A 20373-nucleotide genomic window follows, 5' to 3' on the forward strand; every position below is an offset into this window, starting at 1 on the left:
TGGCTGGGTTTCAGGCTATCGCACAAAAAAAAAAAAACAAGGCCAATCCGGAACCTTTAAACAGGAGCCATCGTGACAACACGGAGTGGTTACCTATGAGACAGCAGAGCTCGTTCTCGGAGTGGGACTTGTGAAGGGAGGCCCATGTGGTGTGTCTATGAGCGGGCCACGAACTTTAGCACTTCAGAAAGCTTTCCCTTGAGAATTTCGGCACCTGGATGTTCGTGTAGCCCGTTTTTCTAAGATGTTGTTAGAAGCGTTGGACGGTGATGAAACGGTTGTTTTTAAAGCCGCCGCCGGTGAGTACTGAAAGAGGCCAAAGGGAGGTAGCTGGCTAAGCTACCAATGGTAGATATTTACTGTTGCTACATTGATTAGCCAGGAAGTACCAAGATAATATTATCAGCTAATTTGAAGCGTGAAAGAATCCTTTATTTTCCTTTCTGTTTTAGTCCAAATGCTGTTGACTGTGTTGCATAATGTGACCGAGCTGCTGCCCCTCATGGCTGCACTGATTTATTGGAGCTGCTGTCATTAGCGACCTGGAAGTTCTTGACATTAACACGCTCATTTGGCATTTGATGGCCTTTTGTCTCCGCTCATTACCAGGCTGGTACCTGTCGTACTTTCTGACCGATCATTGTTTTCAATGAAGGTGAAACCAGGCGTGAGTTTTAAACATTTAAACTGAACCATGATACAACTTACCTGTTTTAATTCTGCTAGTTTTGCTACAGTTTGCAGATAATTGGCAGTTTTAATCTTTTGCTACCTAATATACCTTTTACTTGGTGACATTTGATCTGTGTCAGAGTAAAGAAGGACAGCTTTTTCAAAAAAGGAAGACATTTAACACGTCACCTTCTTAAGAGACGTCAAAAAGTGCCATCTCGATCAAATACAATGAAGCAACAGATGTAAAATATGCCGTTATTATGTCTAACAAACCCAAAGGAAATAGATCCTTTGGCCTGTGTGTGACCTGTCGTGTATCCTACAAAATGCAGAAGTGCACACAGATGTTTAAGGGTGCGAGCTTTAAGAACTCTTGAGCCCCCTGAAGGCAAATGAACAAATACTTTATAATTCATCTAAAACCAGCAGAGAACTGAGTGCTTGTAGCTTTAGTGGAAATTGATCAATTACAAAACGTCTCTTAATTGAAATGCTGCTATAACTCTGTTGTATGGGAGTCTGCATTTTGCTAAAGGTTTGCGTGATGTCCAGCTAATATACGCGGACAAGAGCAAGTATGTCAACCCTTTGGAATGACGTGGGTTTTCTGCATTTACTGGTCAAAATGTGATCTGATATTAGTCTAAGACACGAGCAAAAAAAAAAAAAATAAACAGAAATATGTCTGTGGTAAAAGTAGGTGAACTCTTCGATTCAATAAGTGGTGACATCAACCTCAATGGGTGTTTCTGTTGGCTGCAGATCAGACCGGCACAACGTTCAGGAAGACTTTTGGAGCTTTTCGTCCATCAGAACCGCTTTAGCTCAGCCAGATTCTTCACATTTCTGCCGTCAGCGGCTCTTTTAGATCCTCAATTGGATTAATATCTGACTTCTGATTGGACCGTTCCTTCAAAGTCATTCTGTTGTAAATGAGCTTCCACGTTCAGGCTCTTTCTCCTGCTGCGTCACCCGACCAGCCAGCCTGACGTTATCCTTTGAGACACCTTGATAAACGTGGGAAAATGCTGCCTCATGTTGTTTCTCATTTTGTCTCCTTGTGCGTTCTGTCGTGCTTCTCTCAGCCGGGTTTCATTTTCTAGTGAAAGTAGCCAAAAAACAAAATCCTCTTTATTCACAAAGAGTTTGTTGAAATGTGGACTGCTGAACATCTAAAAAAAACCAAAAAACTCTTTCAGAAGACTTTGTAGCCTTTTTAGAGTTTTTTTTGCAAATCAACAATTGTTGATGGAAAGTCTTCAAATATATATATATATTTTTTTTCTTGTGAAGCACCGTCCACGACATCAGAGGCTTCTTGTATACGATTTAAGTAAAATTAAAATAAGTACATCAAACGCAGCATTGTGCATATCAGCTTGTTGGAGTCAGAAATCTTTGTTGGTGCATTTTGCTGGAAAGCTTCTCCATTATTTGGCAGCAGGAAACCGAATTTCTGTTTGGTTTCTGTCATCAGCCGAGGTTCTGGGGGCTCGCGTACTGTTTTTGACCTACATTTTGAAATTTAGAAATGGCGAACTAACTATGGGTGAGAACACTGCACTGATTTGTGTGTTAAAATAGCTTGAATGTGTTTGGACATAATTGTTACAGAGAGAAAGATCTGATCGTAGCTTTAGACAACTTGACAGGCGCGTGCAGAAACCTTCAAAGGGTTGACCTCTTTTTTTTTTTTTTTTTTTTTTTCTTGCCGCGGTACCAAGACGTTTGATAACTTGTTCCAGATATATATGAAAGTTGGCAGATGCATAACAAGAAATCGTAGTACTAATTTGGCTGCATACATTTCAGGTGGTTTAGAAAAGAACTCTTAAATTTACATAGTATGTCCATCATTTCTATTTACACTGTAACCAAATAGTTCATATTAAAGGCATAACTCTTAAAAAAACAAACAAATAAAAGGGATCCTTGTTAAAAATACGGGTTTAATTTACAAAGGATTTTTTTCAACTAATATCTGATTTAAAAAAACAAAAAGAACAAACGTAAATATCAATAGTGACTTCAAACATCCTGTATCACACAGGCTGTGTTTCAATATTCTTGTCCAAACTACCTGAGGAACAGTGTTTGTTGTCTTCCTCCCGTCTCGGTCGCCACGCAGCCTCTGTACAGGTGCAGGTGGAGCCGGTGGGCCGATGGTTCGAGGCCTTCCTGAAGAGGAGAAACAGGAATGCGTCGACCTCGTTCCAGGAGCTGGAGGAAGAGGAGGAGTCCTCCGAGGAGTCGGAGGACGAGGAGTTTCAGCTGGAGGAGTATTCCATCCTCCGAACGCTCGACCCGAAAGACTGGAAGGTAAGAAGTTCCTGAAACGCTCATCAAACGTCACGTTGTTCACGTCACACAGCAGTCTGACTGAGGCAGGAAATGTCCTTATTTGGCGTTTTTTTTCTTCTTCTTTTAAGCCATTTTAACAGCAGTTTCAGTTTTTACCTTCTCCGTCACTCTCCTGTCCTCCATAAAGCAGATTACTGTAGCGAAAAGAAACATGTCGGCACGAAAAAAACAAGGTGCTTCATGTTACGCTGCTCATTCTTGTGTTGTTGGACAAGCAAATACAATTCTTCCTTCCTCCTGAAAAAACAGAACGCTCGCGAAGGAAGCATTTATTGCCGGACTGTAATATTAGAGTTTCTAGGATATACACAGTCAGTAATATTAATTAAATATTATTGATAAGTGTTACCAGCTGTATCAGTCAGACTTTGTGCAGTCAGATGGCGTGAATGAGGGTAAACAGTTGTGTAGATAAAACAGTTGTGTAGATAAAACAGTGTTCCACCTGCACAGCGTGGAAGAAACCTTGAGGTGAAAAACTGATCACAGCAAAGAAAATGTGCTGCAGAGAGAGGAGATGTTTTAAAAGCCTTTATGGAGTTAGGCATGTTCGTTAAAACAGCGTGAATGAAACACTGAGTCTTCTGCTTCTGACATTCAGCTGCAGATGGTTTGATGGAACTTCTCATATCTGACAGCAGAGCTAAGCTGATGCTACTTTCTTGTTAAAGAGCCGTCAAGGTGTTTTAAAAACAACAAAAACAGCCATATGTATGAATGCACTGATGTACAACTGAGCAGCTTCATGTTAACATGTTTCATAAAGTGGTATTTATCTGAGGAAAAGAGGCTAAACAAGAGCACGCTTCCTGCTGTCGAAGGCCTGATGTCCACGTTTGTATGTATATAACAAAGTCAGCCAGAGAGTTGACGGAGGGAAAGTTTCCAGGAAGACGAGGACATGTAGAACTGAGCGTCATCAGCTTATTAATGGTGGCGTATCTTCTGTTTATGCATCATGCGGCCAAGAGGCCGTTTGTAGAGACTGAGGACGGAGTAGTGACCCCTGAAGGACTCCGCACACGGTCTCAAACCTTTTCGAGTGTTAGTGTAGCTTCCTCTATTACACGCCGTTCGTCTTTTGATGATTTTTCTGTTGTGTAGTCGCATCAAAGATCTACTACACTTCAACGTTTCTTATTTCCCCCCCTGAACGTATCAGAATCAAGATCACTATGCCGTCCTCGGGCTCCCACACCTGAGGTACAAAGCCACACAGAAACAGATCAAAGCTGCCCGTGAGTGTTTCTCCTCCTCCGCCCTCATGAATAATCTCCGTGGTTTGATGTGATCAGTCGGCGTCATCATGTTCTCGACTCTTTCTCTACAGACAAATTGATCGTGTTGAAGCATCATCCCGACAAAAGGAAAGCTGCCGGAGAGCAGATTGTAGAAGGAGACAACGACTATTTCACCTGTATAACTAAAGGTACATAGAGCTGCGGATCATTATCATCAGAGCTGGCCGGTGTGACCCAAAATTAACATCATTTTCACAAGATTCTCAGGGTTTTGTGATTTACGAGTGTTTTATTTTTCATATTTATTTACTTTTCATGAGTTAGGCTTTATAGTTATAGGTTTATAGTGGCCTATTATTCTATTAGGAGTACAGTGACTATGATGACATTTGGATCTCATCATACATATTTTGCATACTTTAATAAATAAGTCTGAATTGTTATTTTCTTCCTTGATCTTGAACATATTTAAAAAATAATATTTTAAACACTTATTTTAATTCATCACACATGTAACGTCATGGGGGAAACAACTGTTTTCGGTCCGAGTGCAGGAAACTGAATCACTAACTTCTTTTGGTCTTTGACAGATGTCTTAAAACCCCCAAAACTTCCAAACAGCAGACAAAAAGCTCTGCTGCATCTCCGGTCTCTCTTTGTTCATTCTCCATCTCTGTCCTTGAATGTCCTTGAATGTCCTCTCCTGACGGAGCCTCTCGGCCGTTAACCCACGGTTATCCTCCTCTAGCCAGTTTACCCAGCATGCTGTTCAGCAGTGCGGTTTTGCGAATGTTCAATTATTAGGCGTTACAAGTTGCTTATGTGTCACAAACTGTTGTCGTTAAAGAGAGTTAGTTGTGGGTTATTAATTGTTGTTATAACTGTTGATGAGAAAGTTATCCATTTAATAGGAGTCTCCTCTCATTTTATTCATCACGGTGCACTGTAGCGCTTAACATGGCAAAATGGTGCCGGGATGGAGCTTGAGGTCTTGACAGCAGATGTATGAAAAATGAATATCAGGCATGAATTAAAAGCGGATTAACCGGTATGCCACCGGCACTGATTGTTATGAACATTAGCTTTATTTCTAGAATGTCCTGAACTGAAGGTCACACTTATCTCGTGTGTTTGTTTGAACCTCAGCTATAGAGATCCTGTCCGACCCGGTGAAGAGGAGAGCCTTCGACAGCGTGGACCCCACCTTCGACAACGCCACGCCTTCTAAGAGCGAAGGCAAGGAGAACTTTTTCGAGGTGTTTACTCCCATTTTTGAGAGAAATGCCAGATGGTCTTCCAAAAAGCACGTCCCCAAACTCGGAACCATGGAGTCGTCTTTTGAAGAAGTGGATAATTTTTACTCTTTTTGGTAAGACATGGTTTTTCTTTTTATTTGCCTCAAATTAAGGGACGTTCATTTGAGATAAAAAAAAAAAAAAAAAAAAAAAGACAAGACAAGACAAATTGTTAAACTGTCATTTTTACTGTTAAAGGTACAACTTTGACTCCTGGAGGGAATTCTCCTACTTAGACGAAGAGGAAAAGGAAAAGGCTGAATGGTGAGCTGAATATCACTGATGTCCACTGTACTGAAAAGTATTTCCGGTCCCGTGTTGGGTAACGTTTAGCGTCTGATGCACGTGTTTGACTTTGTTTTCCCGGCAGTCGAGATGAGAGAAGATGGATCGAAAAGCAGAATCGAGCCTCCAGAGCTCAGAGGAAGAAGGAGGAGATGAACAGAATACGAACACTAGTTGGTACAGTCTCACAGAGCCAACACGCACTGCAGCATTTCATTAAACACCTGAACATGATCACAACGCCGGAAAATGGAATTTAAAAAACTCCAATCAATCATGCAGTACACGGTCCACCAATCAGAGGAAGTCCCTTCTGAATATGAATGCAACTGACTGTTTTTGTTTTGCTTTCACTGCAGATACGGCCTACAGCTGCGACCCTAGAATAAAGAAATTCAAAGAAGAAGAAAAAGCCAGGAAGGAGTCTGAGAAGAAAGCTAAAGCTGAAGCCAAAAAGAGAGAGCAGGAAGAGAAGGAGAGAGTAAGTGGTCTGAACACTGGACGGCAATATGTTTTCATCCGATCAATCCTTCTAAACGCATCTCGGGGAAACCCTTGATAGAATTTTTATTAGATGTGGCACAATTGTTCGTTTCTCGTAGCAGTGATGTTTGTGGGATTGAGTCAAAATAAACTACAGTGTGTGTGTGTGTTCATGTTTGAAAAGAGAGCAGTTCCACAAAGTTTGCCCGTTTACCTTCAGGTAGCCACTTTCTTTCAAGTCTCATTCATTTGGCAAATGTTCACCCGTCCGTTTTCTGTGCGTCCGTCAGGCCCGACAGGCAGAGCTGGAGGCGGTTCGTTTGGCGAAGGAGAAGGAGGAAGGGGAGGCCAAGCAGGCGGCCCAGCAGGCCAAGAAGGAGAAGGAGATCCAGAAGAAGGCCATCAAGAAGGAGAGGCAGAAGCTCCGGACCACCTGCAAGGTCAAGACTCCCATTTTGGCTGTTCAACAGCGATGTAGTATCAAGAAAAAGTACTTTTTTTTGAGATGCGTGTTGGCTTTAATCGCTTTTCGTTCATATTTTCTGTCTTTGCTTTATCCACAGAACTGGAATTACTTTGCCGACGATGAAGCGGACAGTGTGAAAATGATGGAGGAAGTGGAGAAACTGTGTGACCGGCTGGAACTCGCAAGGTACAGTAAACTACTAGATTATGTCTCGCAGGAATTTGAATCCTTAAAACAGAGCGGTGTCAGTCGGCTGCTGAAGAGACTGACGGGGTTCAAATGGTATTTTGTGCAAGTAAATGTGTGATTTCAGCATAAATTCAACATCTAAAATACTAATGAATCTATCTGCTGCTTTTAAATTGTTCAGAGAAGTCATGTCAACGAAGTGCAGAGACTTGAGCCTGATCAGTCCGTCAGTCGGAGGCAGTTTGAACTGCAGCCTGGTGTGTTGGTATCCTGGATTTTGCCAGGTGACTAAGTCCATTTAAAAAAAGAAGAAACAATCAATGATCCCACAGTAATCAGCCTCTTTTTCATCAGGTATCTACGCGTTTGTCATTTTTCATAACATGATTGATTTGCAGTCTTAATGAAAATGAAACTGCCACCGGAGAACATAAATAAACACATCAGAAGCTTTAATGTGAACACTGATCTGCTGCCAGTCACCAGAAGTAGATTTTCTCATGTGGGTGCTGACGATGACGATGATCATTGACATTGTTTATAGAAAGTCAGTATGAATATGAAGCAGTTCGGGATTAAAATGAAACTGTATCATTTTCTTCCCTTTCTTGTTGTGGATGAAATGATTTGAACGAGAGGTGTGAAAACACTCCGAGATCTCGGTCTCGGTGCGAGTACATGAGCTGAGATCCTCTTTGTCTTGTAGTGCTTTTGGAAACCGAGCTGTGGGATGTGTGACCGTGTTTCTGTTGTCTGTTTCCAGTCTGCAGTCCCTCAATGAAATCCTGGCCGCGGGCTCTAAAGAGGAGAGCAAGGTAGCGGTGGAGAAGCAGGTAAAAGGACGTTTCAGGTTTCCTTTATACGTGATCCAGGAGATGCATAAACACCTGAAACGAGTTGTGTACATTTCTCTCCGGAGGCATAAACATGTTGTTGTTTCTCAGGTGCTGGAGGTGAACGTCCAGCTGCAGAGGGAGAAGGAGGCCGAGGTCCAGGCCCGGCAGGCGGCCCGCAGCGCCGATCAGGCCAGCGGAGGAGGAGGAGCGGGGGGGAAGGGCTGGAACGAGGAAGACCTCCAGCTGCTCATCAAAGCCGTCAACCTGTTCCCCGCCGGAACCAACGCCAGGTAGCCACTCGCAGTTACAGCGGTTAGAAAGAGGGCTGTGACCTTCATCAGAGTCTTCATCAGGCTGGATGATGTGGCGACGTGTGCTGCGACAAAACGTCGCCTGCTACACTCATTATCAGAAATATTCTTCCAACATTGTCATTTTCAAAGAGACTATGATCTTTTAATAGGAATAATCAAACAGCCCTGCTTTGTTTGTTGAAAAGTTCAACTATTAAAAGACATTATTTCCCTTTTGTTCTTCCAGATGGGAAGTTATTGCCAACTACATGAACTTGCACTCAACCAGCGGCATGAAGAGAAACGCCAAAGACGTCATCAACAAAGCCAAGAACCTCCAGCGACTCGGTGAGCTCTCGTATGAAGGCCGTCAGATTCACTCCGTTTAGCAGTCTTGGTTAAACGAACACCGTTGCAGCTCAGGACTTGTGAAGCCACTGCTGCCAGTTAAAGGTGCAATACGGAAGATTTAAAAAAAAAAAAAAGTTTTACATCTTCCAAAAATGACCTAAACTCATCTGGAGAAGAAATAGCCGTGTTGACGTCGTGTCAACGACACGCAAGTGTGTTATAGAGGCATCTAAAGAGGTTAGCATGCTAACCAGCTAGCCCCGTCACCCTGTCTCATAATCCCACCCTGAATCTCAAGACATGACGGTGAACGACTGAAGTGTCCCGTCTGCCCTCCGCAGAGGAAAGTAGCTGTTCTGACCTTGTTGGAGCGAATGATTTAAACACCGTGATGGCGAAACGGAAGCAACACGTTAATGTTTCTTTCCACCACTAGAGACGTCTCCGTATTGCTGAAGTCAGTCTCCGGGTGTCGGGTGCACATGAGAGCGTCCTGCAGGCTGATTTTTGTCAATCAGCAACCGGCTCCATAGAATTAAACATTACAGTTATCAGCTATAAAAAAAACAAAAACTAATGGCAAAGGAAAAATAAGCAGACCAAACTGCCAAAACTCGGAGAGCCTGACTGGATGCTAAAGTGACTCTTAACATTCAAAAGTTAGATTGAAGCTGGAGCTTAACTTTTACTCATCACACCTTTAATGTGAGTCCAGACCATAATGTTCTCTCTGGTCTGCTACATGTCAGGTTACAATACACATCACTCCTAACACTGATGTAAATATTGGTAATAATGATACAATACTGTGGGAACAATATTGCTTTAAAGCAAATATAACATTATTTCCAGACCTGGAAAACCTGTGAAGGATTGTAAATATGAATAAAATCTCTCGGCCAGTTCCAGCTTGACTTTAACTCTTACTTTATTTTTGCTGTGAACCAATTTCAGACTGTCAATGGATTTTTCCAGACTAAAATGTGTTGTTCCTGTTCCTGTTCCTGCCCTCAGATCCATTACAGAAAGACGAGATAAACAGAAAAGCCTTTGAGAAGTTCAAGAAGGAACACGCTTCCGTGGCGCCCACCATAGACAACGCAGTGCCCTCAGAGAGATTTGATGGTACGTCTTGTTCACCTCCTGATAACCTCCACGTAGAGTCAGCAGCTTCATTCTTGATCTCTGCTCTCAGCCAGGTCACTTTTACAGCTGCAGCATCAAACGGTAAATAAATCAAGTTTACACTTCTGTGCTTGGTTGCGACTGCGCAGCATTCAGTGTTGCTCTGTCACGAACTCAGCTGCAGTTTAAGGATATGGATCGATTTTAAACCAACGTTTTCTGGGTCACCGTCACGTCCTCTGAAAGGGGTTTAGTGTAGTAAGATGTTGTGTGGTGGTCGCTGTACGTTTGCAGTAGATGGACTCGGCACGTGTCCAGTTTGGAGAAGGGATCAGCTGTGCCACTAAAGCTTAAAAAAAAAAAGGCCCACCTGAGAGAAAAATGCAGGTGTATGGTAACATTTTCAGCATCTTACTTTGCCATCAGACGGTCCTCTCCAACAGGCAACTGAAGCCGTTATATTTTGTTCTCTTCAAAGCCAGACTGATCTGACAGAAACAGTCATTTTACCTCAGAACACAGCAGGTGCTGCTTTGTGTTATTGTGACTTTTTGGGGATTTAGTGTTTTAAATGGATCTGAACTGAAACGGGACAATAACACAAACAAGCTACCCAGATGAAGCAGCGGTGGACCAGAAACTGTTTTTGTAGAAGGAAGTCTGCTGGCTTCAGTTCTGAATCTGAGTAAAGTGGTCAAAATATTCTAAATGTACATAAACTTGTCATTTCATTGAGGAGTCTTTATTTGAGGTGGTGCTGACTTTGTCCAAAGCAGCACAGCTGCTGACCCAAATCTACCGCAGATAATATACTGATACTACGTCATGCAGTCTTAGCAGAGGTGGTTTCTACTGCGATTCTCACGTCAGTGTTGCATCTTGTCAACAGATGATTGTCAAAGATCTCAATAATCGTGGACTCGGCATCTTTTGTGATAATCATTCCCTTGTATTGATTATTGTGCAACAGGAGAGACATCAGAACACCATTCCGATCACAGTAATAGCACGGTATAAAATGACAGTAATGCTTCCACTGCCCCAGAGCATGCTGGGAAGCCATCAAACACGCCTGCTCTCTGACAGGTGGCTCAGACAGTTCATTTTAAAACTCCTCAGTGACGCCAGTCAGCTGCTAAAGCTCTGAGCTGCATCCTGGAAGTGGGATTCACTGCTGCTCAAACAACAGTATCATTAAGGGCTTGTTTTGCGTAGTTAATGTAATTGTGTCGGTGCGGTCCCTCAGCCTCTGGTAGTGATGGCAACGCTGCCGCCTGGACCACAGAGGAACAGAAACTCCTGGAACAAGCCCTGAAGACGTACCCAGTGAGCACACCCGAGCGCTGGGAGAAGATCGCAGCTGCTGTCCCCGGGAGGAATAAGAAGGACTGTATGAAGAGGTACAAGGTAGGTTCATGGGCTCCGGGTCTTTATTGTAAGTGCTTTCTCCAGCTAACAGAAATATTTGTACAGTCAGTTTATTAGGTACTTCTATCAAACATGATTGCCCTGATACAACAGTACTGCAGTATTCTCTTAACAGTTGTAGTATTTGCAGTGTTTTGTCCAACTGTAATAAGGGTAAAATAAATAGGAAACACCTCGGTATAAAGCAAAGAAACCTAAACAACACTAAATGATACTGAACCCAGAATCCTTCTGGCGGTCTGACATCTTTCTCTGTTTCTCTGGCAGGAACTGGTGGAGATGGTTAAAGCCAAGAAAGCTGCTCAGGAACAAGTGGCAGCCAAGAGTAAAAAATGACGAGAACCACAAAAGGATAATAGTATCTGTTATTTTAACATTATTGTGTTGGTCTTTATTTTATAATAAAAAAGTAAAGGAGGAAAACAAGACTTCATTATTGTGTTTGTTTCCGTGCTGTACGTCTGATGGTTCCTCAGCGGTTCTGCTCAGCTTCTCATCCAGAACATCCCGCTGCGGATCTGCTTGTAGTCTGGCAGCTGTTCAATCGGACCTGACACACAAAAACAACTTGGATTTAATGCCGCTGCTAATTACTTCCAACAGGAGTTTGATTTCTGGTGGTCTGGACATCAGTTTTATCACTGTAGTCAAAGTGAGGCCAGATTAAAGCATTTATATATTCTACATTAATATAAAAACTAATGAACCTACATGTACAGTAGGAATCTGAGTCAAATAACATTCAGCTTGTGGCCAAATATTGTTTTATAGTTCTGTTAACAATTCTCTGATACAAAAACAGTTAAAAGGATGACGTGTGTCAAAATGCAAATAGAGAATGGAAAAAACAAAAAAAAATGTCTTTGCAGAGGCGCAAATATAGTTAAAAGACAACTGATGATAATTTGGACATAAGAGACAGAACATGTTGTGAAAGGACCGAATAGATTGTGTTTGTGTGATCAGCTGCAGGACTTTCAGCCTCCCAAAGTGACACAATGTCATAAAAGCTGCAGTTTTACCTTTTCCACCTCCATGTGTTTAAGGATGTTCAGCCACTACATACAAGGTAGTATGATAAGTGTCCTCATCTCGCAGGTCTGCCTGCTACAAACTGCACTAAAATCACCTTTCTCTATGCGTCACGACAAAAAGCAGCAACATACCGACTGCTGCGACGGCCGGCGCTCTGTTGTAGATGTACTTGGTGCAAACGTCCTTGATGGTGTTTGCGTCGATGGCCTGTGGACACATTACACATTATTAGACGGTTCTCTCCCACTTTTACACCTTTATTCCGAGTCCTCTTACCCTCCGATGAGAAAAGCTTGATCACTTGGAGCAAAGAAAGCCGACCCCATGAAAAGGGAATTTACTATTTTTTTACGATGTATTTAACGTTAAAACTGAACGTTGGTGTCCGAACTGGAAACCAGTTTGATGCTAAATGTGCTGTAACTCATTTTGGCCATTTGGGGGCAGCAGAAACAAACAGCCATGTTGTCTTTTAAGTTGATATGAGCATGTCAGCAGTCGCCCGTGTAGCCGTAGTTCTGACATGTTCTATGTTCATTAGATAACCGTCTGTCTGCGGTCTTCGTGTCTAAGAGGTTTACGTTTCTCAATTCTTATTTATTTATTTTTTTTATTACCAAACGCGGCACCGATTCCACTCACGTCAATCCGGGCCTCCAGCTCGTGCAGAGGGATCCTGCGACTGTAACACAACATCTGCCTGCCAATGTCCTCGCAGATGGGGGTGGATCCTGGAGACGGCAGATCAACGTGTTGACACCACAGAGCAGATGAACACGTGCGTCTCTTGTCATGCTGCCTTACCGTCAAGATGCAGCAGCATGTTGGTCTTCAGCAGATTCTTGGCTCGAGCCACCTCGCTCTCCGTCACGCTCGTACAAAGAGACATCCTGACAACACGCATGGAATTCAATTTAATAATGTTTTATTTATATACACTAAAGTATTAAGCTGCATGAATCCATCTTTTTGTGGTGTAAACGTTTCTACTGTGCGTGTGCGTGGACTCACCACTCCATCTGAGTGAAGTGCATCATGTCGTTGATGGTGCCGGGCTCACACACCATGTAGAGCCCCCACAGGCCCGTGTCGGTGTAGCAGGTGTTGAAGGACTGGAAGCTGTGGCACAGGTTTCCCTGACAGGCCATCTGAGCCAGTTTACTGGACAGATTCTGGCTCGCGAAGGACGCGATCCGACAAGAGACGGCGTGAGACGGGGGACACGGAGGAACACGGCGTAATTAACTGGTACTTTCAACTTCACGGGGTTGTTCGAGGGTTCAGACTTTTTCCAAGTAAATCATTAGGTTTCGGTTAAGAAGCCAGGGAGTACATTATCTAGGACGTTTAAGAGTTTTAATACAAGACATTGACAGGTAGTGTCAAAAGAAGCAGCGCAGAGTGACATCACTCACTGCAGCGGTCAGAAGAGCTGCCTGCTAGAAGACGTACGTAGAAACTAGAGGTGTCTACATTTATGCCGAATCAGCAGCTTTCTTCAGCACTCACCACGCCTCCGCCGAACGAGCGGTCCCAGTTTCCAATAAGCGTGTTGGCCACCATGAGGGGGATGGTGTCGGGGTGAGACCACCCGACCGCCTCCACGGCGATGGCGATATGAGCCAGAGGCATTTTGTCGTCACGCACACGGATCTGAAATGGAAAGTTGTAAATACCTCACGGAAAGCAACTCCAAACACGTCATGTTGTGATCGTGTGTGTCAAGACTTCTTCCTTACCTCACTTCCTGTGAAGTGGCATGCGGGAAGCGCTGGGGCGTCACCTTGATATCTGCCGGGGAGTTTTCCAAAGTGATACTTGGCCAAATCGATGAGCTCGTCTTGGCAAACGCCTGATCGGAAACAGACCACAGAGAGTCCTGAAGGTCAAAACGACCTCTAACTGACCCCCCCGACCCCCCGCTGTGAATTCAGAACTAAGGTTTTGGTGCGAGTTCATGAAGAACAGCCACGTCAACTTATTTGAATTAGTCTTAAATCTAAAAATATGTATCACCACATGCTGACAATAACATTTCACCTCATTAATGTAACATGTGAGGAGACAAACAGCTCTGACCTCCAGCAGCAGCCAGCACGATCCTGGGTCCTTTGTAGTGGGTGGTGATGTACTCGACCAGGTCTCCTCGGTTGATCGTCCTGCATCACAAACACACACAGCTGAGTCGACGCGTGAAAGGAAGGCGGCCGGACTCGAACCCAGCGCAGGCGTGCGTGTTTGGTCTTACTTGATGTTCTCGGTGGGGCCCAGGATGGTCCTGCCCAGCGCCGTGGCCTGGTACGCTGTCGCGTGCAGGTAATCAAAGACCACTTCCTGCAGATTGGTCTCCACTTCCTGCATCTCTCTCAGGATCACCCCTCGCTCCCTCTCGATCTCCGCCTCGCCCAGCGTGCTGTTCTGGATGATGTCGGCGAGGATCTCCACAGCTGCCGGACAGAAAACAGACAACATGTCATGATGTTGTTACGTTTCACAGATTCTAGGTGGTTTTTTTGAGATGGCGTGCGAACTCCTCCATGTTCATCAGATTATGTTATGTTTTTAAGATCTTATTTAAGTGGGAAGTGAGACCAGTGGTCTCATCTCGGGTTTAAAAACTTGATAATGACATCAAATGATTGATTTCATTTTCACAAAACTACGTTGTAACAAATAGAAGCCAACTTGTTTAAAACTAAACTTCTTTTCAAAGCCTTTAGTGGTTAAAGCTAGATGACATAAGTGAAGACATTTTATTTTACTGCACTGCATTCTGGTCTATTAAGATAAATTTGAAAATGAGGATTTGTTCAGATTATTAGGAAAACGAGGACAAAGCGGTGACTCCAGAAAGCAGCAGTCTCTTTCAGGATCAAATCCGGTGTGCACATTACTGCAAAGAAATTGCACCAATTACATCTTCATCGTTGTCATGACTACATCTCAACGTGGCCCAATGTCACTGTAACATTCAGCTCGTCTGGCTGTCTACCTCGAGGAAGGTCCTTAGAGAAAGCTTTGGCGTAGTACACAGTCTGCTCCCGGGACGTGTAGGCGTTAAGGTGAGACCCCATGTTCTCAATCTCCAACTCCAGATCCAGCTGAGAGCGCTTCCTGGTGCCCTGTCACACACACACACACACACACACACACACACACACACACACACACACACACACAGAGAGAGAGACAAGGTTTTACATTATTAATGACAAGTCACGTTATTTATTTTCCTAAATTATGAATAATTACATTTCCTTAACTATTTATTCATTGAACCAGCTGAAAGATTCCACCATGTCCATGTGACTTTAGAGCCACATGCGTTCAACTATTTCCTTCATAATTTTTCATGAGTAATTAACAGAGATTGGGCCGGTAAATCCATCCAACAGAGATAAAAACGTTGCAGTGCTGTAACCATCTCACCTTAAATGCCATGTGTTCCAGGAAGTGTGCCGTGCCGTTATTTCTCTCATTCTCATAGCGACTGCCGGCGTCTATCCAGAGGCCCACCTGGAAGAAGGCAGTGGTTCATATTCAGAGACTCATACATACACACACATATATACATACTGTATATACATACACACATACACACAATGCTGCTGCACCTGAACCTAAAATAAACTCCTGAGGACAGGTGCCCTTTTGTGATTGAGACACTGAACTGTGAAGCTGAAATGGAAATAAATGATTTAGACACTAAAAAAAACAACCTTTGAGTTGTGTTGACGAGCAGGGAGGAGTTGGTCCTGACTGATAGAAACTCTGGTGAGCCCAATGCCTTACACCAATCATGTTTCTCACAAAACAACAATACAAAAACTGTGTGTGTGTGTGTGTGTGTGTGTGTGTGTGTAATCACCGTGCAGGTGGTGAGCCCAGCGTCCTCTGAGGCCACCCGGAGTCCGTTTTCCAGAGTGGTCACCTTTGTTTCCGGGACGTTGAGCGCCACCTGGTGAGCAGCCTGAGACGTCAACAGTCTGCGTGGACCAGCTGAGAGCTGCACGAGGAGGACAGCCAGTCATGATGACGCTTCGTAATGACGGCAATGACGTCAGCCGTTATCCGTCTGCTGTAACGAACCGAACCACGTCGCCGATAGCTTTCTTGTACGACGCGGACTAAACGTCAAACACGACTTTACAGATTCATCTTAGAATAACCGAGCATGGCGCGGCTGGTAGCTAACTGTTAGCAATAACAGAGAGCCACGCTGCGAGGTTTTCCTTCGTTAAACGGAGCACTGCTGACCGTCAAGGAACTGTCGAGGAAGTTTTGAATTCAGAATATTATTTTAAACACATTATTCTTACCCTGCTCAAAGAGTTTGTCTTCAGTAAACGTCTTTGAAGGAGATATCTCCCCGCAGATGTGAGGTGCTGTAAGGACGCCGCCATATTGTTTACTTATAACACTTCGCAGGTGCCGGTTTTTTATGACGTAACATCCGCCGGAAAAAGAAGTGATGATTTTTTTTTAACAGAATAAAAACCGGAGGACTGAAACAAAAGCTTAATGTCCACAATAAAAAAAACACTCATACAGACCTCGAGACGTTTTTATGGCAACAGAAAAATGCGGAAATGAGAAGCAAGCTGAGAGGGGAACATCTGAAAAAAAAAATCTATTAAAGATGTTTCCATTGGCCTCGAAGGGGATGATATATAATATTTATTATTGACTGACAAACTATTACACAGGTCTGTGAAAAGCGGGCATCTCTGCAAAACATTTTTAATATTTCAAAAGGAGGTGACTGGGTTGTAAACAAAGATGTGTAGTATCTCCAGTGCCGATGAAAGAGTGACTAACCGGTGACTGCAAGTTTACGATGTCCATTGTTGCATTTATTTTGAAAGGGTCTGACAGTTACAAGGCGGAAGTGTCGGTTTAGCTTAGCTTTTCTTCAGAGGGTCTCAAGTTGGTCCATTTGTCAACTTCTTGGTCACAGTAAGTGGAAAAACTGAGCAACATTAAATATCGTCGCATGCAGAGCAGAGAGCCGGCTGCTGCTTTCAGACATTTGAGGGTATTGTTTTAGTCCAGAGTTTATTTGATTCTCTGCTAGTTTAATATTAAAGTTCAGCTGGCTCGTTAGCTGCTAATGGTGTGGAGTTAGTAATTAGTGGCCTTAAGTTCAGCTGACGCGTTCAAACAGAAGTCAGCAGCGGTTATCTGAGCTTCTGTCTCCGGTGTGTCTTCCAGACAAGAAATGGCGGATGGCGGACATCTAATGGAAGATGGAGAGATCTCCGGGTCCGGCTCGGATCCTGAGATGGGAGCCGCCGCAGAAGCAAAAGCTCGACTTCGAGCTCCTCCAGCTTTCAGCGGCCAGTCCTTCCAGAACAGAGTCGCTGCCGAGCTCCCAGCCGCCGCCTACCGCAGCACCGGCAGGACGGCGGAGTCCAGCGACAGTGACCCGGATTCGTCGGAAGAAGAGGCGGATGTTTGGCGCCGGAAGCGCCAGAAAGTGTCCAACGATCCGCAGCCGCCTGAATGCAACGCCCGGTTCAGGCCGACTCCCGTGGCCGCCCCTGGTGCACAGGGTGGCCGCAAGGTGAACAACATTTGGGGCTCTGTGGTCCAGGAGCAGTGCCAGGATGCTGTAACTGCAGAGATCGGCGTATTCGGAATGGAAGGTGTTAGCATGTCCAGCAGAAACGTGGAGACTTATAACTTTGTCCTAGCCCGTAAGATAATGGAGAAGGAGAGGGAGAATGAGAAACGGTCCAAGGAAGAAGGAGACGTGAGCATGCCTGATGCTGAGGAGGGCATGAAGGACCAGGAGTCCGAGGAGAGAGCAGGAGGAGACGCAAAGAGGAAGAGGTCAGCTAAAGAGAGACTGGGGCCCGTCGCTGAGATGGACATCAAGGGCCGGTATGAGATCACAGAGGACGACCCCGATGATAAGGTGATAGATGAGATTGCGCACAGGCTGCAAGAGCCGAAAAAAGAGCTGATAGAGCGAGTTGTTCAAATTGTTGGGAAGCAAAAAGCCATCGAACTTCTCGGAGAGACCGCCACGCTGGAGGAGAGCGGCGGTGTGTACACCTTGGACGGCAGCAGGCGACGGACGCCGGGCGGGGTGTATCTGAACCTGCTGAAGAACACACCCAGCATCCCCAAGGCCCAGATCAGGAAGATATTCTTCGAAGAACAACGGAAAGACCTGAAGAGCAAAAAGGCTGCCCAGAAGAGGAGGCGGCACGTGGTGGCCAAGAAGATGAAGCAGGCCATCGGCACGCTAAATCTGCAGGAGCACGACGACGTCTCCAGGGAAACTTTCGCCAGTGACACCAATGAGGCCTTGGAGTCGCTGGAGGAGGCTGCAGAAGAAGAGGAAGAGGAGGGTCAGGGGGAGGCTGCTGTGGGCACTGAGGAGACACCGGTGGTCTACAACTCTGCAGACCTGGAGGTCTTCTGAGAGAATCTGGTCTGAGATGTCAATGAAACACTGAAAGCCCTGTTAAAGCAATGAATCCAGAGTCACACTGTGGTGAACAATCCTCTAATTGTTTTTGGTTTTTTTAATCTTGCCAATAAAACGAGCACTTATGTTGTCAAAAATATTGTCTTTTTTTTGTACAGCATGACTTCGCTGGTTTCAGCATCTGTGATTCAAATGGTTTTTTTTGCCTTCTAAATCAAACTGACTGAACAAAAACTCATCTGATTTTCAATTACAGCAACCTTTGTAGTAATTTTCATTGCGATAATACAGTCTTGATTTATTAAATTCATCCCTGTGACTGTATCTGGGAAATGATATAAGAGTGACTCAGATTTGTAAACTGCGCCTTAATGTTGCTTTCTATAATAAAGATATGATTAGAGGCTGTTTGTGTTTTTAAGCATTGTGATACAGATTCAGCCCCAGCAAGCTGTAAGGCTGAATTATTGGCTGGAGATTCATAACAATTCTGTTTTGTGTAAATGGAAAGGAAAAAAACCTAAAGGCAAGAATATTGTTGGACAGATTTTGTAGTGCAGTAGTCTTTCCACCAGATGGCAGACAGACCATTTCCTACAAGGACGGGCAACCTTTTGATTTGACAAAGTACAGAAAAGGATGCATGGCATTACAAAAAATAGTTAAACGTATATTTGAGAAAATCTGCACTGGAAAAAGGTTATGGTTGAAGGAATACAAACATTATATATACAAACGGGCTGTACGATAAAAGCTAGATTGACCAATGAATTAAACCAAGGCAAATTACATGAATACTACACTTGCATGAATACAAAAGTAACTCTTAATACATAATGAAATGAAGTGTGTAAAGGTTACAACACGCAGTTTTTGCACATGAATTAGAAATCTGTTAACGTCTTAAAGCAGAGAAACTGACCCGCTTCAGCAGATTGTTGCGAAAACAGCCGTCTAGTTTAAACTGCACCCACATCCGTCTGCTCAGTGAAGCTGAAACATTCAACCGTAGAAACAAGAAGAAAACTCAATTTGTTTTAGTAGAATAATGATTTGAGGATCTGTTCCCCCTGATTGGGACCCCACCAACTTTCATGAAAACCAGGCCTGCAGATAAACAGACAAGTGGACCAAAAAAAACCCCCCAAAAACTGAAAACATAACCTTTGTGGCAGAGGTGATTACATCCCACCTAATGGCAGGAATGGCAGACCTGCACTTCTAATTATTTCTCATTGCATTTACCAGACACAGCAAGAGGATGGCAGCAAAGGTTTGTTTATGTTTGTGGCGTCAGTGTGAAGTTGACACGAGGGCGGTTTTCTTTCTTCAGGCTGAGAAACAAGTTTGGATGAATGTTTTGTCTTTGAGGAATTTCTGAAACGTGTGATCAACTTTCAACATCTATAAAAGTTGGAAGACATGCAGTCCGTCTGAAACATTATTTAATGTTCCTTACATCTAAATACTGAAGATAAAATTACACATATTTTTTTTAATTTAATGTCTGTTTATGTTTATGCAAAGACTGTTATTTAAGCTAGTTGAGTTTAAAAGCAGTCCTGGTCTGGATCACAAAATCCCTTGAAACCAAACTCCTTTTAAACCAGAAGAAACTAAACTATCTTTTATTTATTCTTGTAAATATTATTCTTCATATACTGTGTTGAATTGTATGCAGCCTGTAGACACATTCGGTATTTTTGCTGGACACTGACTAAAATACTTTACAGAAAGTTATATTGGCTTTCCCTTTACTTGCATTTATAACATTGGAAGTATATCAATGCAGCACCGTGTCTGCCTTAACTATAGTATGAGCCAAACCACATGTTTCTTACCATAAATCTACCTCAAGAAAACTTTGGGAAATT

The 20373-nt window shown here is 43.7% G+C and overlaps 3 protein-coding genes across 3 annotated transcripts; 2 read left to right on the forward strand and 1 right to left on the reverse strand.

The window, feature by feature from the left end:
* Positions 1-105: 105 nt before the first annotated feature.
* Positions 106-11461, forward strand: dnajc2 (DnaJ (Hsp40) homolog, subfamily C, member 2). The gene is made up of 16 exons (XM_069156454.1): positions 106-299; positions 2804-2994; positions 4199-4274; positions 4367-4465; positions 5424-5646; positions 5771-5836; positions 5943-6034; positions 6217-6338; positions 6631-6780; positions 6904-6992; positions 7759-7828; positions 7940-8121; positions 8372-8472; positions 9490-9600; positions 10847-11007; positions 11296-11461. The coding sequence occupies exons 1-16, from the start codon at positions 245-247 to the stop codon at positions 11362-11364; spliced, it is 1857 nt and encodes a 618-aa protein (XP_069012555.1). The 5' UTR covers positions 106-244; the 3' UTR covers positions 11365-11461.
* pmpcb (peptidase, mitochondrial processing subunit beta) lies at positions 11013-16492 on the reverse strand. The gene is made up of 13 exons (XM_069156455.1): positions 16383-16492; positions 15932-16069; positions 15493-15579; positions 15056-15185; positions 14312-14510; positions 14143-14222; positions 13803-13915; positions 13573-13716; positions 13075-13235; positions 12868-12953; positions 12706-12794; positions 12195-12270; positions 11013-11578 (listed from the first exon to the last, which is right to left on the reverse strand). The coding sequence occupies exons 1-13, from the start codon at positions 16464-16466 to the stop codon at positions 11514-11516; spliced, it is 1452 nt and encodes a 483-aa protein (XP_069012556.1). The 5' UTR covers positions 16467-16492; the 3' UTR covers positions 11013-11513.
* A 419-nt stretch (positions 16493-16911) lies between these two features.
* On the forward strand, positions 16912-18902 carry phax (phosphorylated adaptor for RNA export). The gene is made up of 2 exons (XM_069156456.1): positions 16912-17019; positions 17275-18902. The coding sequence occupies exon 2, from the start codon at positions 17282-17284 to the stop codon at positions 18491-18493; it is 1212 nt and encodes a 403-aa protein (XP_069012557.1). The 5' UTR covers positions 16912-17019; positions 17275-17281; the 3' UTR covers positions 18494-18902.
* The last annotated feature ends 1471 nt before the right edge of the window (positions 18903-20373 follow it).

The sequence above is a fragment of the Embiotoca jacksoni genome, unplaced genomic scaffold, assembly GCF_022577435.1.
Source record: "Embiotoca jacksoni isolate LCO1_2020_lvr unplaced genomic scaffold, fEmbJac1.0.p SCAF_21, whole genome shotgun sequence".
In the NCBI taxonomy this organism is placed as follows: domain Eukaryota; kingdom Metazoa; phylum Chordata; class Actinopteri; family Embiotocidae; genus Embiotoca; species Embiotoca jacksoni.